We start from the raw sequence: 19,104 nt of genomic DNA, 5'->3' as shown, positions 1-19,104 counted from the left end.
GAATCACTATCTCTGAAAGTGTTCAGAAGACGTGTAGATGTGGATCTTAGGGACATTGTTCAGTGATGGACTGACAGTGCTGGTTTAAAAGTTGGACTCAATGATCTTGGAGGGCTTGTCCAACCTAAACTATTCTATTATTCTGTACTTGTCATGAGTGCTGTGCCCTTAGCAACACCACCACCCCTTAGGCTGCTTATGGATAGACAAAATGTCACATCAGGTGTTTTCTCTCTTGAAGTGACTTTAGAAAACATGACTTATAAATCTGTCATTATTGTTTGTTAGCGGGGCACTCTTGTCATGGTGTGACTCAACACTGTAATGATACTTTCTTTTAAAAGACTGATTATACAAAAAGTAAGTAAGTATCTTGCAAGTTTGCCTGAGCTTGGCTGTGGGAAATGGGGCAGGGTTGGAGTAAGGCTAGGAGTGGAGTAATGGCAGGAAGAACTGGATACTCTGGCCAAAAGTGAAAAGACTGGGAGGAGGGAAGGAGGCTTACCCCAGTACACAATATAATACATATCTCTGCTCAAGTGATAAGTATTTTTAATAAATGGCTTCAGAAGGATTTTCTATGACCTGAATTTTTTAAGTTACTTAAGCATTTAAAAAACAAACTGAAGTACTTTTTGTGAGAACACATTTCAGGCCAAGAAATCAAAACCTTGCTTGTGGGAAATGCCAGAATACTGTACATCAACCTTTTCAAGGCCTTTTTTGGCTCAAACAGTCCAACAGACTAAGTACAGATTTATAAATTTGGGGAGGGAGGTAGTGTAAAAAGTTAGTGCCCACACAAGGAGCTTGCTAAGACAGCAGGTCAAAACTTCACCCCAGCTCACTGCTGCTTCAGAAAGCAGGCTGGCTCCTTCCCAAGAGAGAGAGCTAAACTCTGTCCAACCCCAGTTCTCTCCCTCTCCAGCTGAGCTAGGGTCATGTCCCTGCAGCCCAGCCAGGAGACAGAGATAAGGAGCCGCACACCCCCGGGGCAGGCGGGAGCTCCCCGCTGGGGCGGGGTGGGCCAGGCTGAACCCTGCGGTGTTTCAGAGTTCGCAGCCCAGTAAGATGGATGTGGCAATCTGCATCCCTGAGAGCCGTTCTGTCAAACTTCTTGCTGACTCAGGTTACACTTGGTTTGCATTTCCTTACACTTGGTTTGCATTTCCAAGCTCCTTTTCAAATCCTTAGAGCTGGAAACAAAAGGAGGTTTTTTCCATGTCCCACAGCCTATTCCAACTCACACATCCTAACTTCAAGTAGGGGCAGAAGTTCAGGGCTTGTTCCCCCCAAACCTCCCTGTAGAGGCTGTGGAGGAGAAGTTCCTTCACTGTGAGTCAGAATACTTAAACTTTTGTTCTGAATCCACTTTCAGAGGAGTTTACCTCCCCTGACGGATTATATCCTGAGTTTTCTCAGGCTCTTCAATGGAGCCATGTGAGTCTCTCCCATTTCACTAGAGCACTTTGGCTGATAGCAACACCTGTTATTCAACTCTGTCTTTTCACTAAGAATCATCTGGGTTCAGATCACAGATTACTTTCCGCCTTTAGGAAGACACATTAGTACCTGGAGTGTCAAAATAATATTTGTGTATGCATTTCCACGCAGTAGGCTTGTTAAATGGATCATGTTGCCATGAGTGTGAGATCCAAGGACCCCAGCATTGGCTTCCTAGAGGGGCATCTAGGATGCTGCTTTTGAGCTACAAATCTCTCAAAGGCAGCATGTGTAAGGCTGCTACAGTATTCGTCTGCAACCATTTATCAGACCCTGTATGAAGCAGTAATCCTTAAATAAGCAGGTCCCTGCCCACGTGAAGATTTCTAGGTCATGGATTTCCTGTCTGTTCCTTTGTTTCAGTTCAGCCTTGTAATTTACCATCCAAAGGAATGGGAAATTCTGGAACAGGAAGCCTTTCTATTTTTAGTAATAGTTAATAATTAATGTATTATTAACCAATTATTTTAAACAAAGTAAATGAGAGCAAGTCACCAGAGGTGTATTTCATGGGCCTTTTAAAGGTCTTCTTGGACATGGGAGATGGTGCTTTCAAGTTCTGTGTAAAGTAAACAAACAAACAATCTTACTCTCTGATGCTACACTTTACAAGAAACAGGATGTGTATTTGGGTTGTTGCTATCATTACCACACTAGAGAATTACTATAATTTTGCCATCTTAAACATTGTTTGTTGGAATCTGAATGATCAAATAATAATTATACATATTTATATATGGAAGAGAGTTGCACAAGTAACAGTGGAAAAAATCAGAAATCTCTTTTTTCTTTATTCATTATTGCATACTACAGAGGAGGTCTTGTTCTTGCCATTGCCTTGACATTTGCAGCATTTGCAGCAGCACTTTCTAGGTTATGCCTAAGGTGTTCTCCACAGAAGGCTCTGTAGAGTGCCAGTCTCGTTGCAGATGGCCAGTAATTTATCTGATCTGGTACTGTGATCAGCTGTCTTGTCAGAAAACCTGTAAGTCTTTCTCAGCAACCTCTCACTGGTTAAAGGCAATCATTCTTTCTTCTTGTTGAAAAGAGCTGCAAACTATCCCCTGCCACTGCCTTGAAAGAACAAGGTCCATTACTGAGCACTGAAATTTGAGATGGGGAGGCAGAAGATTTCATCAGCTTAGCTGAAAAGTGAAATTACAGAGTGAGTTTGCTGTGAACCATGTACACAACACAATGTATCTTAAACAATTTATGTCTCATATAGGTAGATACCTGCTTGCAAATGATGCACTTGTAGTGCACCACTGCAATGTGCTTCCTCTAAAGTGAACAGGGAACTGTTATTACTCCCCAGTAATAACAGTTGCCAAATTCTTTTCTTTTCTAAACCTCTTTTATCTTGGTCAGGCAAATAAAGTTCACTGCATATCAAACTAGCTTAACAGAGCTGGCAAAGCTTTGTATTTTATTGAAGCTGCTTTAGTTCTGTAACACTCAAACTGACTTGACTATAAGGACACATGGAAACAACTCGAGATGTGCATTGTGAGATTATTGTATAAAAGATGGGAAGAGAAGGAAAGTTTCCCTTAACCATGTTAATACCTCTTCCCACACCTAACCAGAGCCAGGAACAAAGCAAAATAGAAATACTGTATTCATCACGTGCCTAATGCAGTTGAATTAAGCAGCAGACTGGAATATTCATTTCACATTTGTCCTGCATAAAATTGTTCATAAATTGCCTTTCAGAGAGGCAGATGAGAAGCCCAGCTGCTCCCACCTGAGGCTGATGTGCAACAGTGAACAAGAGAAGTCAATGTTCAATATATGTCCTTGCAGCTGAGTTTCAGCAAAATGAAATGGAAGAGAACAGGGCTTAAGCAAGAAGTTCCAAGGGATAGGAACAGGGAAAGACTGTTCCTTCTGAGGGACTGAAGTCAGCATCTTCCTTGGAAAAATCAGAACAGAGAACAAAAGGAGCATAAGGTGGCAGGTGTGGAAAATGGAAAAGGGAGAAGGTATCATCTGAGAGAAGCTGGAGAAAGCTTGGAGAGTGGTGCTTATCAAAGCTGTGTTCGTGGAGGCTGGGGTCTGGTCCTTGATGCACTCTCCTTCCTTGGGGAGCCTTCTCTGTACCCTTCAGTTCATCCCATCACACTCTGCCTGGCATTTTCCAAGTTTAGCTCTGAAAACACTTAATCCTGGGTTCCATCATGCCACAGCTTGAGCTTGTCACCTTCTTCTCTTTATCACAGGGAAGAAAGCCTGTATCTGGTTGGCCTTGAGAGTCAGCTGACTTTGCTGGAAACAAGGGCAATTAAAAATCCTCTATAAATTGATACAGAGGATAGATTTGTAGAGCTTTTATTACAGGGAACCTGGAAAGAGTAGAGGCCAATTTTTCATTGTGGCTGATGTTGAATGGAGTCCAGAGAGGTGATAACAAAAAAAGGGGGCTGGAGCTTCGATCAGAATCATAGAATTGTTAAGGTTGGAAAAGACCTCTAAAACTCTATCATTGAGTTCAGCAATTAACCCAGCACTGCCAAGTCCTCCACTAAACCATGTCCCCAAATGCCACATCTGCATGTCTTTTAAATTCCAGCAGGGATGGTGACTGAGTTGCTTCCCTGGGCAGCATGTTCCAGTGCTTGACAAGCCTTTCAGGGAAGAAAGTTGATAGTTGATGGTATGATATGAGCTATATCAGGGAAATAGTCTCAGTGTGGCATTCTGGGCTCTGAGCACAACAACTGAAACCCATAAAGTGTGCTACTAAGGTCTGCAGCAGAGGCGGTGTCAAGGAAAGTACGAAGTCTGGCAGAAGGTCAGGAATAGCAATAAGTAATCTAAAGTAAGTGATGCTGCTGAAAGAAGACACCAGTACACTGAAAAATCAGAATACAAGAAAATGCTGAGTTTAGTTAGTGAAAAAAGGTATCAGAGACACAAAGTGAGGAGATATTCTAACTCAAGAGCACTGTTACAAGAGAATACAGTCAACAGCTGTGTGTCATCCATGTAAAAAAATTGGTTTTGGCAAAGAAAAGAAGAACATATCCCAATGAAGACTGTATATGAAGACTGTAAATCACGTGCTGGACGCTTGTGCTCTTTTTTGAAGTGAGAGCCATGTACAGTTTTGTTTTAATGTGGTTTTTGTTGTCTGTCCCCAGCATCCTGCCCAGTGCTGTGCAGTGGAAATGGGCAGTACATGAAGGGAAGGTGCTTGTGCCATAGTGGCTGGAAGGGAGCAGAGTGCGATGTCCCAACGAACCAGTGCATTGATGTCTCCTGCAATAACCATGGCACCTGCATCATGGGGACCTGTATCTGCAACCCAGGATACAAAGGCGAGAGCTGTGAAGAAGGTATTTGCAAGATACATTCAATTAGCCTTTGCTTTGATTGTTGTTCTGTAATTGCATGGATGGAGGCAATTCAGAATCGGACCTGCACTTAAACAGAACAGTAATAGGCACCTTAGAGATACAATAGATGGATACAACATAAAAATGATATGTTGTCATAACTCGTCGTTAGCTATCATATTTGTTCAATAATTGGATGAAAAGCCATCAAATGTTTCAGATAGACACATCTAGTTGAAAGACCAGAACATTTAATCATATGTTCAAATGTTCTTATTAAAGCATCGATTCCATTTACACATCTAAACGTATAATTATTTTACCGTGCTTTCTTCTCTGCTTGCTATGCCAAGCAATTTCAGTTGCTTACATACACAAAATGGTGGCGTGTGAGAGGAAGTCCGAGATTCTTGTCAGCTTTAAAAGCTTAGAAATGCTCAGGACTTGAATTAAATTCTGCTTCAAAATCTGATATTATTTTAATGGCTCTTCCATAGCTTTTTTTCTCACATTAGCCCTCAAACGTTTTTCATTTACATTTGGATTTATGGCTCAGAAATACGGTACCTTTTAGTACTTATCTTTAATCTCTTTGTGTAGGAACTCACCTGCCAACATAAACCTTTATCTTCCTGAGCCTGTGACTGCTTCTTATTGCTAAATGAAAAAGTGGACAGTTTTGTAAGTGTATAAGTCATTCAGGGAGTTATAAAAATACGTCCAAAAGTGCCTTATTTAAAGAATAATGTACAACACTTTCAAAAACTATTCTCAAAATTCTATGCAGGTGACTTGATAAATAAGTGTGCTTAAATTATGATTCTACAAGTACATGTGTAAGGCCTCTTCACCAGCTGAGAGATTTAAAACATTATTTGACACATGTTTAAGAATAACAATGGCTTGAATTAATTTATGGTTGTTTTTATTATGAGGGATAAAGATTTATCTGAAATGACTTTATTTTATGGACAATGAAAATAGGCTGGATTGGATTCAGATATTCAAATGACATCTAATCTGGCAATTCTTTTGAAGTGTTAAACATATTGGTGTGGGACATGGTTTCAGTGTCAGTAAATGTTAGAGACGAAGAGAGTATCAGCTCTTATAACAATAAGACATCTCTTGAGGAAGCTTCATTTTGGCTTAAAGCACAATTCAGTGAAGCTGTGGGGCATGCAAAACCCAAAGATGGTGACTACTGAAGTAGCTTTAAAGCTTCTATGTAGGCTTCTTATTTACTAGATCATATCTTTACTGGATAAACAGAAATGAAAAGATCCTGATTTTGCCTCCAGCCAGAAGTGTTTAATGTGTGTAAATCAGAGTGAGAAGTGAGATTTGCCCTTTTTCTAACAGGAACCTTTTTTTTCCCTGGTCTCATTTAAAGCAGAAAAGCCAGACACTACTGAGTTATTCTATGTTATCACTGTAGCGGGGGACAGTGTCAGTCCCAGTAGGTCAAAACTTGAAAAAGGAGGAAGAACAAAGAGAACATGGGTTTTCTTATGGGCTGTTTAGTATTTTTCCAAGCGTGCATGCTTTTGATATTCAAGGCATAATTTGTATTGTATTGTAAGGGGGGAAGTAACTCAGAAATATGCCATGTGGGAAATCTTGAGGACATATATATATATATATATTTAGATCTAGTAAAAAAGTTGATTTATACTATTTTTTAAATTGCTTTTACTCTTTAATTTCTCTTCTAAGAAGGACCATCTGGTATTGATTACTCTTTATTATTTCTTAGTAGCTTCACAGCTTGGTCCATGTTTATAGTGGGTTTTCATTCCAGGGTTTCTTCTGTCTTTTCTTTTTTCCCCATAGAAGTTCAGCAATGTTTATAAAACATCAGCCAACAATCTTACGCGAGTTTTTCTTTTTTCCTTCCTTAGTTTATTGGCCCATATTTTATAAGGCATGGGCTAAGTCAGCGAGACATTACAAGGAGGGGAGCAAATTTAAGCAGTGAAAAATGAGAAGTTACTCTTTGGGCACCGAATAAGCCTAATAACTTGTGTGACCAATGAAGCATGAAGCATATTGGGGAAAAGTGTAGAAGAGGCACTAACCTTGCTTGCTGCATGATTTATCTCCCTGGCAAAGATTCTGCACAAGGCTGCACTATAAACGGGGCATTTTTCAACCAGGAATTTTACCATCTGGGACATTTTCTAACCAACAACACAGACATATGCTTTTTTTTTTCTTTTTCCAGGTATACTAGGTTTTGTCAGCTCTGCCCTCCTGCCCAGCTCCCCACCTCTACTTCTCCTAGAGCTGAGCAGCTAAATTTGTCAAGCACAACTCCCTAAAAATATACCATTGTACTCCAAATCCACTAAGCAATTGATTAAGAAGAAAGCAGAGGCCCATAATCCTGTCCCAGGGCCCTTCCGATGGTGCCGAAAGCCTAAAGAGATACAGCTAGTGAGGCTGAGATTAAAGTAGCCATTGTGTGTGACATTTTCTGAAAGGGCTCATTTCAACATGAAAAATGGCCTTGGGATTATGATAAATGGGGGGTTCTGACATGCACATTCCCCTCCTATAATCGTCTGTGTTAGAGCTGAGATAGCAGATTGTCTGCCTCCTGTGATGGAGGCCCCTGTAAAACTCACCTTTTTCCCAGCTGACCTTCAGAGGGGATGATTAATTGCCTGGAGGTAGCCTCTTGTCAGTTAGCCTGTGAACTTTGTTCCCTGTGTTCAAACCATCTGCTGAGAATGGACAAGGCTGCTAGTCCATCCCTTAGTCCTTTTCATACTTATTACTGCTGAGAAAGAACAGGGCCAGGGCTTCAAGGGTTTCATGCTAAAATTGGCACCATAGCTCCCAGCTCACTAACAGTGAAGGAGATTTATAGACTCATCCTTTCCAACCTCTTACAATTTTCGAGGATTGTTCCAACTATGAGCAGAGCTCCAGGAGCTAAACAAAAAAGAAAATTCTCTCCCATGCCTTGGGATAGTAATAACTAAGCCATTACTTGTCAGATTGAGAAGGGTTTGAGAATTCAGGGAACTATCAGAGCAGCTGTTGTGTTTCCTTTTAAGGTTTCTGTGTCTTGAACAGGTCAGTGGAATTCTTATTAGCTTTTACAGGGGGCAAAAAACTGAACCACAAGCCTGCTGTGTGTACGGTGGCCGTGTTCTGCTCTGCTGTATCAGAGCCAGGAGTTGGACAGCTTTCCCTATGCTGCTTAGCCAGACTGACACTTGTCACTAATCCCCAGGGCACTGCCACACACCGTTACAAGAGATGGGAAGAATTTCTCTAGGCTGTCCTATCAGCTTTTATATATAAATAGATAGTCACCTCCTCCAGTTGTTTTTTTTTTTTTTTTGGAAGGGTGTCTAGTGCATTAAAAATATCTGATTGCTGGGTGAAATTCCCCTGTGGGCAGAGGAGCTGACAGTTACCTAAAAAACACATAACTCAGGAATCAGGCAAGAGTACATTTGGTCTTTTGGTGTATATTGCTATATACCTAACTGGATAGTCTCCTATCTTGTTAGGAAAGTGACTCTTTGGGGGGGAAAGTAAACTCCAAACATTTAAAAAAGACTATTAATTGATCAAAAATAAAACCAGGAGAACACCAATATAAAAAAATACATGATTTTGTTTTAATCTTTACTCCAGAAAACTGTCTAAGGATATATTTAATATGAAATTTATGTAAATCTCTGTGAAACCTGTGTAGATTTAAGCGTATTCTTCAATTTAAGCATGTATTTTACTGAATAAGAATGTCAGCTTCTGCTGAATCTTTACACAAAATTCTCTCTCAGAAAACTAGGACTCAGCTTTGAATTCATTAGTAATAGTAATTTAGGTTACTCTAACAGAATAAATGGAAGCACAATATCTGTACAAGAGAATACTATTCTTATTCTGTTCTTAATTGATATTAGCCTGTTCTTGCCAGAAGGATCATTTGTTAGTGCAGACCTGGATAAAATAATAGATTTCATCATTAATTTTTCTCTGTTTTTCACTTAAGTGTTTTAGGTCTCACTGCCTTTTAGGGACACTGACTTCTTGGATGAAGCATCTGTTTTGTGCCCAGTAGGGCTTTTTGGTTGGAACCTTGAGATATTATACAAGTACATTTGTGTAGATGGCAGTCTGATGGCTTTTTTTCTGAAATTCCCATTTGCTCTTGCTGTCTGCTTCCTCTTCCTCCTCACATATAGTGGACTGCATGGATCCTACCTGCTCAGGACGAGGTGTGTGCGTGCGAGGAGAATGTCACTGCTCTGTTGGCTGGGGAGGAACAAACTGTGAGACCCCAAGAGCCACCTGTCTGGATCAGTGCTCTGGTCATGGGACCTTCCTCCCGGATACTGGACTCTGCAGCTGCGATCCCAACTGGACTGGACATGATTGCTCAATAGGTAATGTCAGCAGTGACTTACTGTTGGTTTTTATTTTAGTTAAACTGTAAAATCTTCTTGCACTTAGATCTGTAAAAAAAGTGCTACAAATGTGTTCTAGTGAAGCACATGCAGGACATGACTGGAAGCAGAAATTCCATAGCTCAACTACATAAATAATTCTGTTTCCATTGCTGAGCATAGAGTAATACAATAAATAACTGCATTAAAGCCATCTAGGCTTGCTATTGTTCATCATATGGCTGTGAATGTAATTGATGGTCTACATATAACTGCTTGTTCTGATGTTAGTTCTTGGTGAATCCCAGTAGCCACCAAAGGGTCTGTTTTGATTTTTAGGAGATGACTTAATAATCTTTAGGTGGCTGTAAACAAGAAGGAAGACGTGGCAATCTGTCAGTTCTCCTTTCCTTTCTGAATTCAAAGCCCATGCTTTTCTAGGCTCAGCTAGAGGAGGATGAGTGCCACATGAGGTTCATATTAAAATACTATCCCCTATCAAGTAAAAAATAAGTTTACTGATTAAAAGTATTTAATAGTACAAGCACCTACCAAGAAGACACATTTTATGGGCAGTTTTGTGTAGAGGTTTGGAATCTGCAACTTCATTCCTCTGCTGAATGGGCATCTTGCTCAAGATCTCCATCAGGTATGTGAACTGAAGGTTAAAGAAAATCTATTCAGGAACCTTTTCTTCCAAATGCAAGTAGCGTTTAGAGAAACACTAAGAAATGCTAGTCAGAACCCATGGAACATTAGTCCTTTGGCTTTTGTCCTGTATTTTATGCTCACAAACAAAAGACTGCAGCAATAACAGCTTCTATACCTTACACAGATGGAGTGGAACTAGGCCAAAAATCCAGGGCAGCTCAGTATAAGCAATGAAATGAAAGGAGTTTTCAGCAAAGCAGCCTCAAAAAAAAAAAAGCTATTAGGAGAGTGGATATAGTAGAAAAATTATGTAAACAACATTTTCACTGAGAAATCACTATCATGAGTAAAGACTTTCAGGTTAGCTGCTTGCAAGTAGTTTAAGAGTGTAACTTCCAAGGATGGGGCAAACTGAATAAACTGGTGCTAAGAATATAAAAAAAAGATCTTTTTGACAATCATCATTTAGGTTAGATGTTAGAAGCTTGTCATAAAATAAAATTGACTGGACTGAGGAATAAGCAGAAGGAGCCTGGGGCTGAAACTAGGTTGATCAAAACTTTTGCAGAGGTAGGTACAGAAGCTATCATGCATTGAAAGGAGGATAAATTTAGTGCCAGGCTTTTCCTTTCCCTGTATTAACATCTTCAATTCCATACTCTGTGGGTTTATTTATAAGGCCACCATAAGGGGAAAGGTAGTCGTGTACTTCTAGTGATTTTGTAGCATAGTTCATAATTGAGTCATTATTCTGAATGTGTATGGAGGTTTGGGGATTGCAGGGATGGATTTGGAAAAATGTTTATTTCTACACACAAACAGAATTCACTTTCCCTTTGTTAACCTGCAGGGTCATGTACAGATGATTTATAAGCATTCCTTATACTGCTTTTATAAATCCATCTAGTGCAAACTTTCTTTGGCAGCGTGAAGTTATTTGAGACAAACTTGACCATCATTCCAAGACCTTTTTCCTTACCAAGGTGCTTGTAACATTGAGGTTATTGTGCCTCACAGCTAAAATCACAGCTAAGGTGATTTGTAAATTTCCATTTCAAACCCAGACCTTTCCACTGAATTGATGACTTGATTCGAAAGACAGATTTACTTACAGCATATGTGGTACTCTTCTTGAATGATTAAAATAGAGTGAGCAGGCATACTACTACATGTAGCAACACATTGCCCAACCCAGTGGGGTGGAGGTTTTGTAGAAGGGACTAAAGGGGTCAGATTTCATTATTGTATGAAACAGGACCAAACAGAGCAGAAGAATTATTAAGGGAAAGAACTAAGGACTTGCATAAATCACCTTCAGCTCAGCAAAGCCATTAGGACTGTGTTCAGTCCCAATGAAATCTCTGGGACTGTGCTGACATGTGCCAACGACAGCCACTTTCATAAACTACATGGAGAGGCAGACTTTGCGAACAGCACAATCATCTGAAAACCAAGAATATGAAGAGGTGCAGTGGATTTTCCAGCTCTTAACACCTTGAAGTCAAGACTAGTACCTATCTGCACTGCTGTGTGCTATATTCATTTAGAATTTTCGGGCAGTATGGAAGCAGTAGGTGAAAGTCTGTGGATTGTCATATGTAGAAAGAAACACTAGACTTTCTTTGAACCTTAGACTCCATCTTTCAGCTAAGTAGGTAGATTTCACCTGCTCTTAGTGGTAATCTTAGAGAAACACAGATTTCTGCGTAAAACTCAAAATTTTCACAAAATAATAATATTACAGAGATTTCTGTTTCGTGTTTATATTATCTTTTTTCATTCCACTTAGCCTGTGTCCTCATAGACAAGCTGTATAATTCAATCTCTTTTGAGAGATTCCTACTCTGAACTGCATTGTAGGAAGAAATAATTATATGTTTGGGGTTTTTTTTTGCTTTACATGTCTACGCACTGCCAATATATCTTGAGATAGGGCTGCTGCCATACTATCTCAGATTTTTCAGTCTGGAAAAATGCTTCTTAAACATACTTCACCCTTTCATGCAAGGGACAGTTTTGTAGGATTCCTCCTCCCTCACTATGCACTACTTTTCTGATAGATTCCCAAATATAAAAAAAAAGGTCTCTTAGAGAAAGGTGCAGAGCCTGGAGATAACTTGTACTGAGCAGCAAAAGAGACATTTTGAATTCTCCATGGGGGAATTCAATCCCCTCCCTTTTGCATCTTAGTACTGTTGCACAAGCAAATACAAAAAAGGTTTTTATAACCCAGTTCAGCTAATAAGTCCAAAGCAATGCTTAGTACAAGAAAGGTAATTAAGGAAACATTGACCCTGGTTTCTCCAGGGTCTGCCATGACAGATCCTCAGTATCCCAGGCTTTTGGTGGGCTATCTCCCTTCACCTCTTAATGAGCCCTAGCTGGCAACTAATGAAGCCATTATGGGGCAGCTCTCTTAACCTCTTATTGTCTGAGTGTAGTGGGAAGAAGGAAGTGGCCTGTGCTGCAATGTGAAACAGAACTCAGTAGGTGGTATAGTTTCACTCTTGACCTGTTTAAACTGGACCAAGTATTTGTAGCTAATTAAGAGGCAACACACCACTTACCGTAAGACATATTTGCTGACTGCAGTGAATGAATAGGTGAGTCATGTCATCTGCATTGGGGGAATGCACCGTTTACCAGAGGGATCTCAGTGATGCATCAGTACAATCCCAGGCCCATCAAAACAGTATTATGCTTGGATGCAAAATCATTATTAAAGGAATTAAGTTAGCTGGTGTTGTCCTTCACTCTCCTCAAATTTAAATCAGTGATTCTCAAACTGTTCTCTGTTTGGTAGTTGACATCCTGGCATGCATGATATACACTAGAAGCATTGCAAAGTTGAATATATGAAGCAGCAATAGAAATTATGTTCTCTGTGTAATAAGTACTGACTCTTTCTGGGCAGTTGACAGTGGTTGTAGATTGACCTGCATGCAGATAAGGATTCCTTCTGCATCACTTATTCGTAATGACTCACTTTATGCATGGTTGACATCCAGGCTCTACCTCAGACCCTTAAAAGTACACTGAAGAGCAGAAGGAATAGTACTTTGTATATGGTGGTCCTAAATTGTCGAGGAGGGGAGACATGAAATCCTGGGCTGTACATTTAATGATACAAGTTAGAAACTGGAAGCTGAGACTCAGTAAAGAGGTAGGAGGTTATGATGTTTTACTTCACATTTTGAAAAGAGTGAGAGAGAATGCCTGACCAGAGACTGAGGCTGAACTTGAATGATCATATCTCAAGAAATCTAGTAGTTTGACCCTATTCATAGCTCCTATCATCACTTCTACGGCTAACATGTTTTTTTGAGGATATGGCATTTGACTTTGTGACTGCCATTTTTTCCCCACTGTGGCAGGGAAGAAATGCTGCTTCTCAGTGACTTGTTGCCAAACTTTGTTATTAAGGTCTATGATCACAAAGATATTTAGGCATTTAAATTTACCTTAAGCAAATGCAGATTATTGAGCTGTACTACAATGTTGCAGACAACTTATCAACTTCTGAGACATCCTACCATCTAGAGCTGTCTATTGCAAAAGTACCTTAGTTTCCTAAAATTCTGTGGCACTTAAACAGGTGTCTCCTCAATCTGAGAATGCATTGGATGTGCTCTCTCACTTCTTGAGAGAGTATCCTACCTACCAGGTCAATGCAGATGCTACAAGCAGTTAGCTCAAAGAAAACAGTGAACTGGCTGGACCAATCCAGTTTGGCAAGGGCAACAGAGCTGGGGAAGGATCTGGAGCACAAGTCTGATGAGGAGCAGCTGAGGGAGCTGTGGGTGTTCAGCCTAAAGAAAAGACGGCTCAGGGTTGATGTTATTGCTCTCTACAACTACCTGAAAGAGGTTGTAGCCAAGTTGCTCTCTTCTCCAGGTAACAAGGGAGAGGACAAGAGGAAATGGCCTCAGTTTGTCTGGGGGAGATTTAGGTTGGTAATTAGGAAAAATTTCTTCACTGAAAGGGTTGTCAAGCATTTGAAGAAGCTGCCCAGGGAAGTGGTGGAGTCACCATCCCTGGAGGGATTTAAAAGACATGTGTATGTGGCACCTGGGTACATGGCTTATTGGTGGGCTTGGCAGTGCTGTGTTAATGGTTTTAGAGGTCTTTTTCAACCTAAATCAGACTATGATTCTATGATTCTTTGATAGGGGTTTCATGCCCTGAACCTTAATGCTAGGTGGGCATTACTCTAAAGCACAGAGTGCCCGTCATTTGGGACAGAAACAGCATTTCAGACCATTCATCTCCTCAGGATTTCCAGCACTGCAGTGCTCATTGTGGCCACACTTATTCTAGCTAGAAATGTTATAAATGTCTTTAGTGCACAGGAAAAAAGAAAGATTTTCAATTCATGCCTAGTTCCATGCTATCCTCTTCTGCTCTTATGCTTCCCATGACATTACCAATTTAGTGGGATAGTTTTCCTCAAGAAGAGAAATCTTTGCAGAGGTCAATTCAGATCTTCGTTAAGTTGAAATCCTTAAAAGGGAGCTTAATTGATTTCTCATTAATTCAGCTGCTTTCTTATTTGGCTATTTCGTATTACTTTAGAGCAGTCTGGGTTCAGCTTTTGAGATATCCTCCGTTCTGCCAGATAACTGTAGAAGGCTCAGCAGACATCATGATCACAGATTCCTTAGGAGAGAGGCAATTACAGAACTGTGGCATTTAATGTAAACAGTAGGAATCTCCATCTTAGCCTGTGTGATCGGTTAGACAGGTTTGGAGGGGCTTCAGATTGCCATGGAGTGATCACAATACTGGCAGATATGCCTAGATAAACCTGGCCTCTAAGCACAGTAGGAATATAGTGTGGGTAGCCACAGGACTAGCAGAAGACTGGGAATTTACCCACCAGTTGTAAAATAGTCCTCTATGACTTTACTGTTTTCAGTAGTTTGGGAAGCTGGATTTAAAATAAAACTAGTGTGGTGTGTGTATCCATGTCTCTGATTGCAGGGAAGCCATCTTCTTATAAATTACTGTACAGCACATTGAAATCAATGGAAAAGCTCTTGTTTGCTTTGCAGGAGTATGGATCAATTTAAGATCATTTGCAAACAATGATTAGATTTAAGATCCTGTATCAGTTAATGGTAGTGATTGAATTTTTAGTATCACTTTAGTTGTATAAATTAACAATGGTGAAAGTCTTTCAGAGAGCACCCCACCACAGAGTTGTACAGTTCATTGAAATGGGTATTTCTTCTCTATTCTAATTATTAGACAAAGAGATCATGAAGAATGAACTTTTAAAGAGTTAAGCTAAAGCAAATATACCTTTAGCTTCCAATGTCTTCTTTTCATCAGGAGTTGTGCAGGAGACTCTTGCATAAATGCACTTGCAGGCACACAGAGACACAGTTCTCATATATCCTACCAGACAATGTCATATCCCATTGGTCAAACAGCACCAGGGTTAACGCAACATGTGTGATATAATTTGATTTCCTTGGGCTTATTGGTGTCAACCTTTGAAAACAAAATCTGGTGTTAAATTCATGTCATGCCCAAGGCCACCAAGATAAAAATTCATCCTTAGAAAATGTTCATATAATTCCTTCTTTAAAAAATTATTTTCTTTGGGGATGAAAATGTCTCTGTAAAAGACAGATATTACATCAGCTCTCATGTGATACAGGCTTGTACCATACTACAGACTAGAGCCCTTTTTGATTCCTAAGAATTTGATGATTTGTCTTTTTCTTAGCTTTAAAACATGTGAGGAAGAAGAAGAGAAATAAACCTCAGGATGCAACACCAGAAATTGATAAACATCTGTATATTTTAGATCTTAATTGCGAAAAAGTTATCGGGCACAGCTCTGTAATCAAAGGCCACCTTGAATGATCTTCCTTCAGCTTGTAACTTGTTTGTCTCACTACCCTTACAGAGTAGTGAGAAACATTAGTTTGAGGCAATTGAAATTTTGGTAGCACAGCATCTTCAGAGCTAGTCTTCAGAAGATACCATCAAAATCTGTTCTGGCTCAATACCTAAATTGCAGACTCATCCCGAAAGCCTTAATTTGGTCTTCTAATGGTTGTTAAAGGCCAGGAAATATTTTGTACCAGAAGGAATTTTATCCTCAGCCTTGCTGAAACATAACATTCTGATTTGTGAACTTGTGATCTTCCTCATTTTATTTGTGCCGAGAGAAGTCACTTTTCTCTCTAAGGGAATAAAGTATGTGCTGCTCAGTGGCATTACACAAGACTCTCACTGGCTCTGCCTGGGAGATATCTGCTTTGTGGATTGTGAAGGAATTAGTGAATCCAGAGAATCAACAGTGTTAACAAGAACTATCATTGTACAAAGCATGAATTTTTTTAGTTGGAATTGTGAGTACAGATTTTAGCCTACCCATTGCCAAGATGAACTTATCCTTTAAAGCCTTCTAAGCTTTTTATTAAAAACGCAATAAAAGACTAAAATCAGCCCAAACCTTTGAAATAAAAGTATTCATGAAGGCTTTCATTTGAATACCCTTTTACTCCCTTTCCTTTTGTTTATTAAAAATGTGTATAAGAAGACCCTGGTGTGGTGGAAAAAAAAAGTAATAGCTGAAATGGGCTGTAGTTATTTTTGTGGAAAGTCCAATTCTTCAAAAGTCCAAATATCTTTGTGTTCAGCACATGAAAGACATACTAAAGGGAGGGAGAAAACTCCCACTAAGATAGAAATACAACTTATCTTTCAAGTATGGGTTCCTACTTAAAATCTGATAGCTGAGAAATTGTTTTAGGGTATTTCCCTAGCCAACTGAAGATCCATCAAACTTCTGTCAGTTCTAGGATGTATTTAGGATCTTGCTTCTAACCACTTCTCTGTTTGCAGCAGTCCATGCAGTCTTGATCAGTTACAATGACTAAGGGAAGATTGAAGGACCTGAAGACTTGCATTCTAGCTGTCATTTCAAACTTGGCCAAAACTAGTGGAAGCAATGATATCATCAGTCTGGCTCTGACCATTAGATCACAAAGCATTTGGTCTGATTAGCTCATGTCTCAGGCTGAGAATGGTGTGTGTCCAGTGGTATAATAAGCAGTCCCTGATTCTCACTGACCTTGGTCATTCTGTGATGAGTAGAGCTTGTCTCTCATATCAGCAGTAATCAATGCAAATTTATGGACCCCCACAAAGGACAATGGGTAGACTATTCCATGCCCTATTTGTTTTCAACAACAATTAGGGCTAATTCCCAGCATGCCAGTTTTAGTTCAACATTCTTCCCTATCTCCAAATGTGACCTCAGCAGTCACATTATGAGCTCAAAAGTTCTTTTTGTTTGTATCAATTATGCTTTGTGGCGTGGACTTTTCTGGCTGAAAACACTAGTGATGTACTGGACTAAGGAGGGTTCATGTTAACATGATGTTAAGTTCCATGCTTAAAACAGACTACTGTGAAAATAGCATGTTTTGAGGATGACTGAACAATTAGCACATTTACTTGTATCACTGAGAACTTATCACTTGTATGCTGAGTCTCAGATAACCAAATTTTGGCTTTTTCTCTGACTTTGCCTTTGAAAGGAGAAGCCTTAGAGTCCTTACACTTTCTAGACTTACATCATGCCAACATGGGGGCTGGTCATAGCTTAGTCCCTTTTCTACAATGGAATGTCTGTTAGGACAGTTACTGTAACAGTCTGTTACTGCTTTTTAAAAAAGTACTAAGTCACTTCTTTGACACAGTAAGTGTAATCCCGCTGTCACTGAGCACAAAACTACTGTCCTGCAAGCATGATGTGAAATGGCTCTTCAGGTTCTTTTGGAGATAAAACCAGTTGATCGAGCCAGCTGAGAACCTGAAATGTTATAATCACTGCGTGGAATAGGTCATGCTCATAAAACCATAGGAATCAGCATGTATTTCTGCAGGCTTAGAATTGCTCTATGGCAGTAATGCGTCTTTTGAACTGAAGATAAATGTCATTCAGTACATTTAGCCAATCCCTCTGTAACCAACTCACAAAAGACTGTGTAGACATCCTCTTAATTTGTGAGTCTAGACCTCTGCTTCTGACAATTCCCACTTTTAACCAGAATACTGCTGCAGTGTCAGCAGGGTGGATATTTGTGTGCAGTCTCTGCCTGTGATCTATCTTGATAATGCTCAAGACTATCGTCTCATACCTCACTCGTTTGGCTCAGCAAGGATTGTCATAGGTTCCATGTCACGGCTTCTCCACTGCCATTCAGTCAATTCCATGCTGTTGTTGGTGGATAGCTCCTGTGACTATTTCCTTACACTCCAACCCATCTGGAGCTCATCATGATCAGAGTTTCTTCAAAGGTTTATTGGATGTTTTCAGCTTCATCAAATCACATTTGAGACACTGAAATAGGTTGCCCAGAGAAGCTGTGGATGCCCCATCCCTGAAAGTGTTCGAGACCAGCTTGGATGAGGTTTTGAGCGGCTTGGTCTAGTGGAAGGTGTCCCTGCCCATGGAGGGGGGAGTGGAATGTCTGACATTAAATAATAAGGAAAATAATCTGGGGGTAGGTAAGACAGAATAACATCAAAACTAAGCAGGAAAAAACCAATGTAAGACCAGTGATTGTCATATAGTGTATCAGTGTCTACTGAAGGCTGGAAATCCATGATTAAATAAGCTGTCTGAAGTGGATGCACTGGAATTAGTATAGTGTTTCTGCCCCCTTCCAAGTTGCAAGATGTTCATACTCTAAAAACTATCATCACAATTTGCACTAATGAGCACCTTTCTAATGATCTTGAGAGATGAAAGTTCGAAAATGCTTTGGAGAGAGCTCTGCTGCTTTTCTGTTAAAGTGATCCTTTCAGACCAGTGTTGAGGCATATGGACAGCACAGCAGACACAAACCTTTTGGAACAGCTGCTGCTGCATCCAATTTGTCTGGATAGACAGACATCTAACTTCTGGATATGTCAGCCCTGCATGTTTCATACATGTTCTGTCCCCTTTTGAAAAAGATGAGTAATTAAAATTTCTAAGTTCTTTGGCGAAATCCTATCTGAAGAAAAAACAAACAACGTTGGTACTGTATGAGCTCCGAATAAGGGAATCCCAAGCAAATCTAGCTTGTGATCACTTCAGCACACACATTTGTAAATGCTCTGTTGAATTGATTTTAGAAAAAAAACAAACTGTACAGAATTGGAAAAGAAATTAGTTCTTTTTAATAACAGTAAGCATGAGT

At 39.9% G+C, this 19,104-nt stretch overlaps 1 protein-coding gene across 18 annotated transcripts in view; it reads left to right on the top strand.

The window, feature by feature from the left end:
* Window positions 1–19,104, top strand: part of TENM4 (teneurin transmembrane protein 4) — a 1,582,078-nt gene that overhangs the window by 1,421,130 nt on the left and 141,844 nt on the right. For all 18 annotated transcript variants that reach the window (XM_064644892.1, XM_064644901.1, XM_064644900.1 and 15 more), the window contains 2 exons: window positions 4,647–4,841; window positions 9,047–9,247. In XM_064644892.1, the coding sequence (XP_064500962.1) occupies window positions 4,647–4,841; window positions 9,047–9,247 (396 nt within the window). The remainder of the gene's footprint in view (window positions 1–4,646; window positions 4,842–9,046; window positions 9,248–19,104) is intronic.

This window comes from Pseudopipra pipra, chromosome 2 (assembly GCF_036250125.1).
Source record: "Pseudopipra pipra isolate bDixPip1 chromosome 2, bDixPip1.hap1, whole genome shotgun sequence".
NCBI lineage: Eukaryota > Metazoa > Chordata > Aves > Passeriformes > Pipridae > Pseudopipra > Pseudopipra pipra.
Note: the sequence above shows the minus strand (reverse complement) of the source record. Positions and strands in the feature narration are given on the sequence as shown.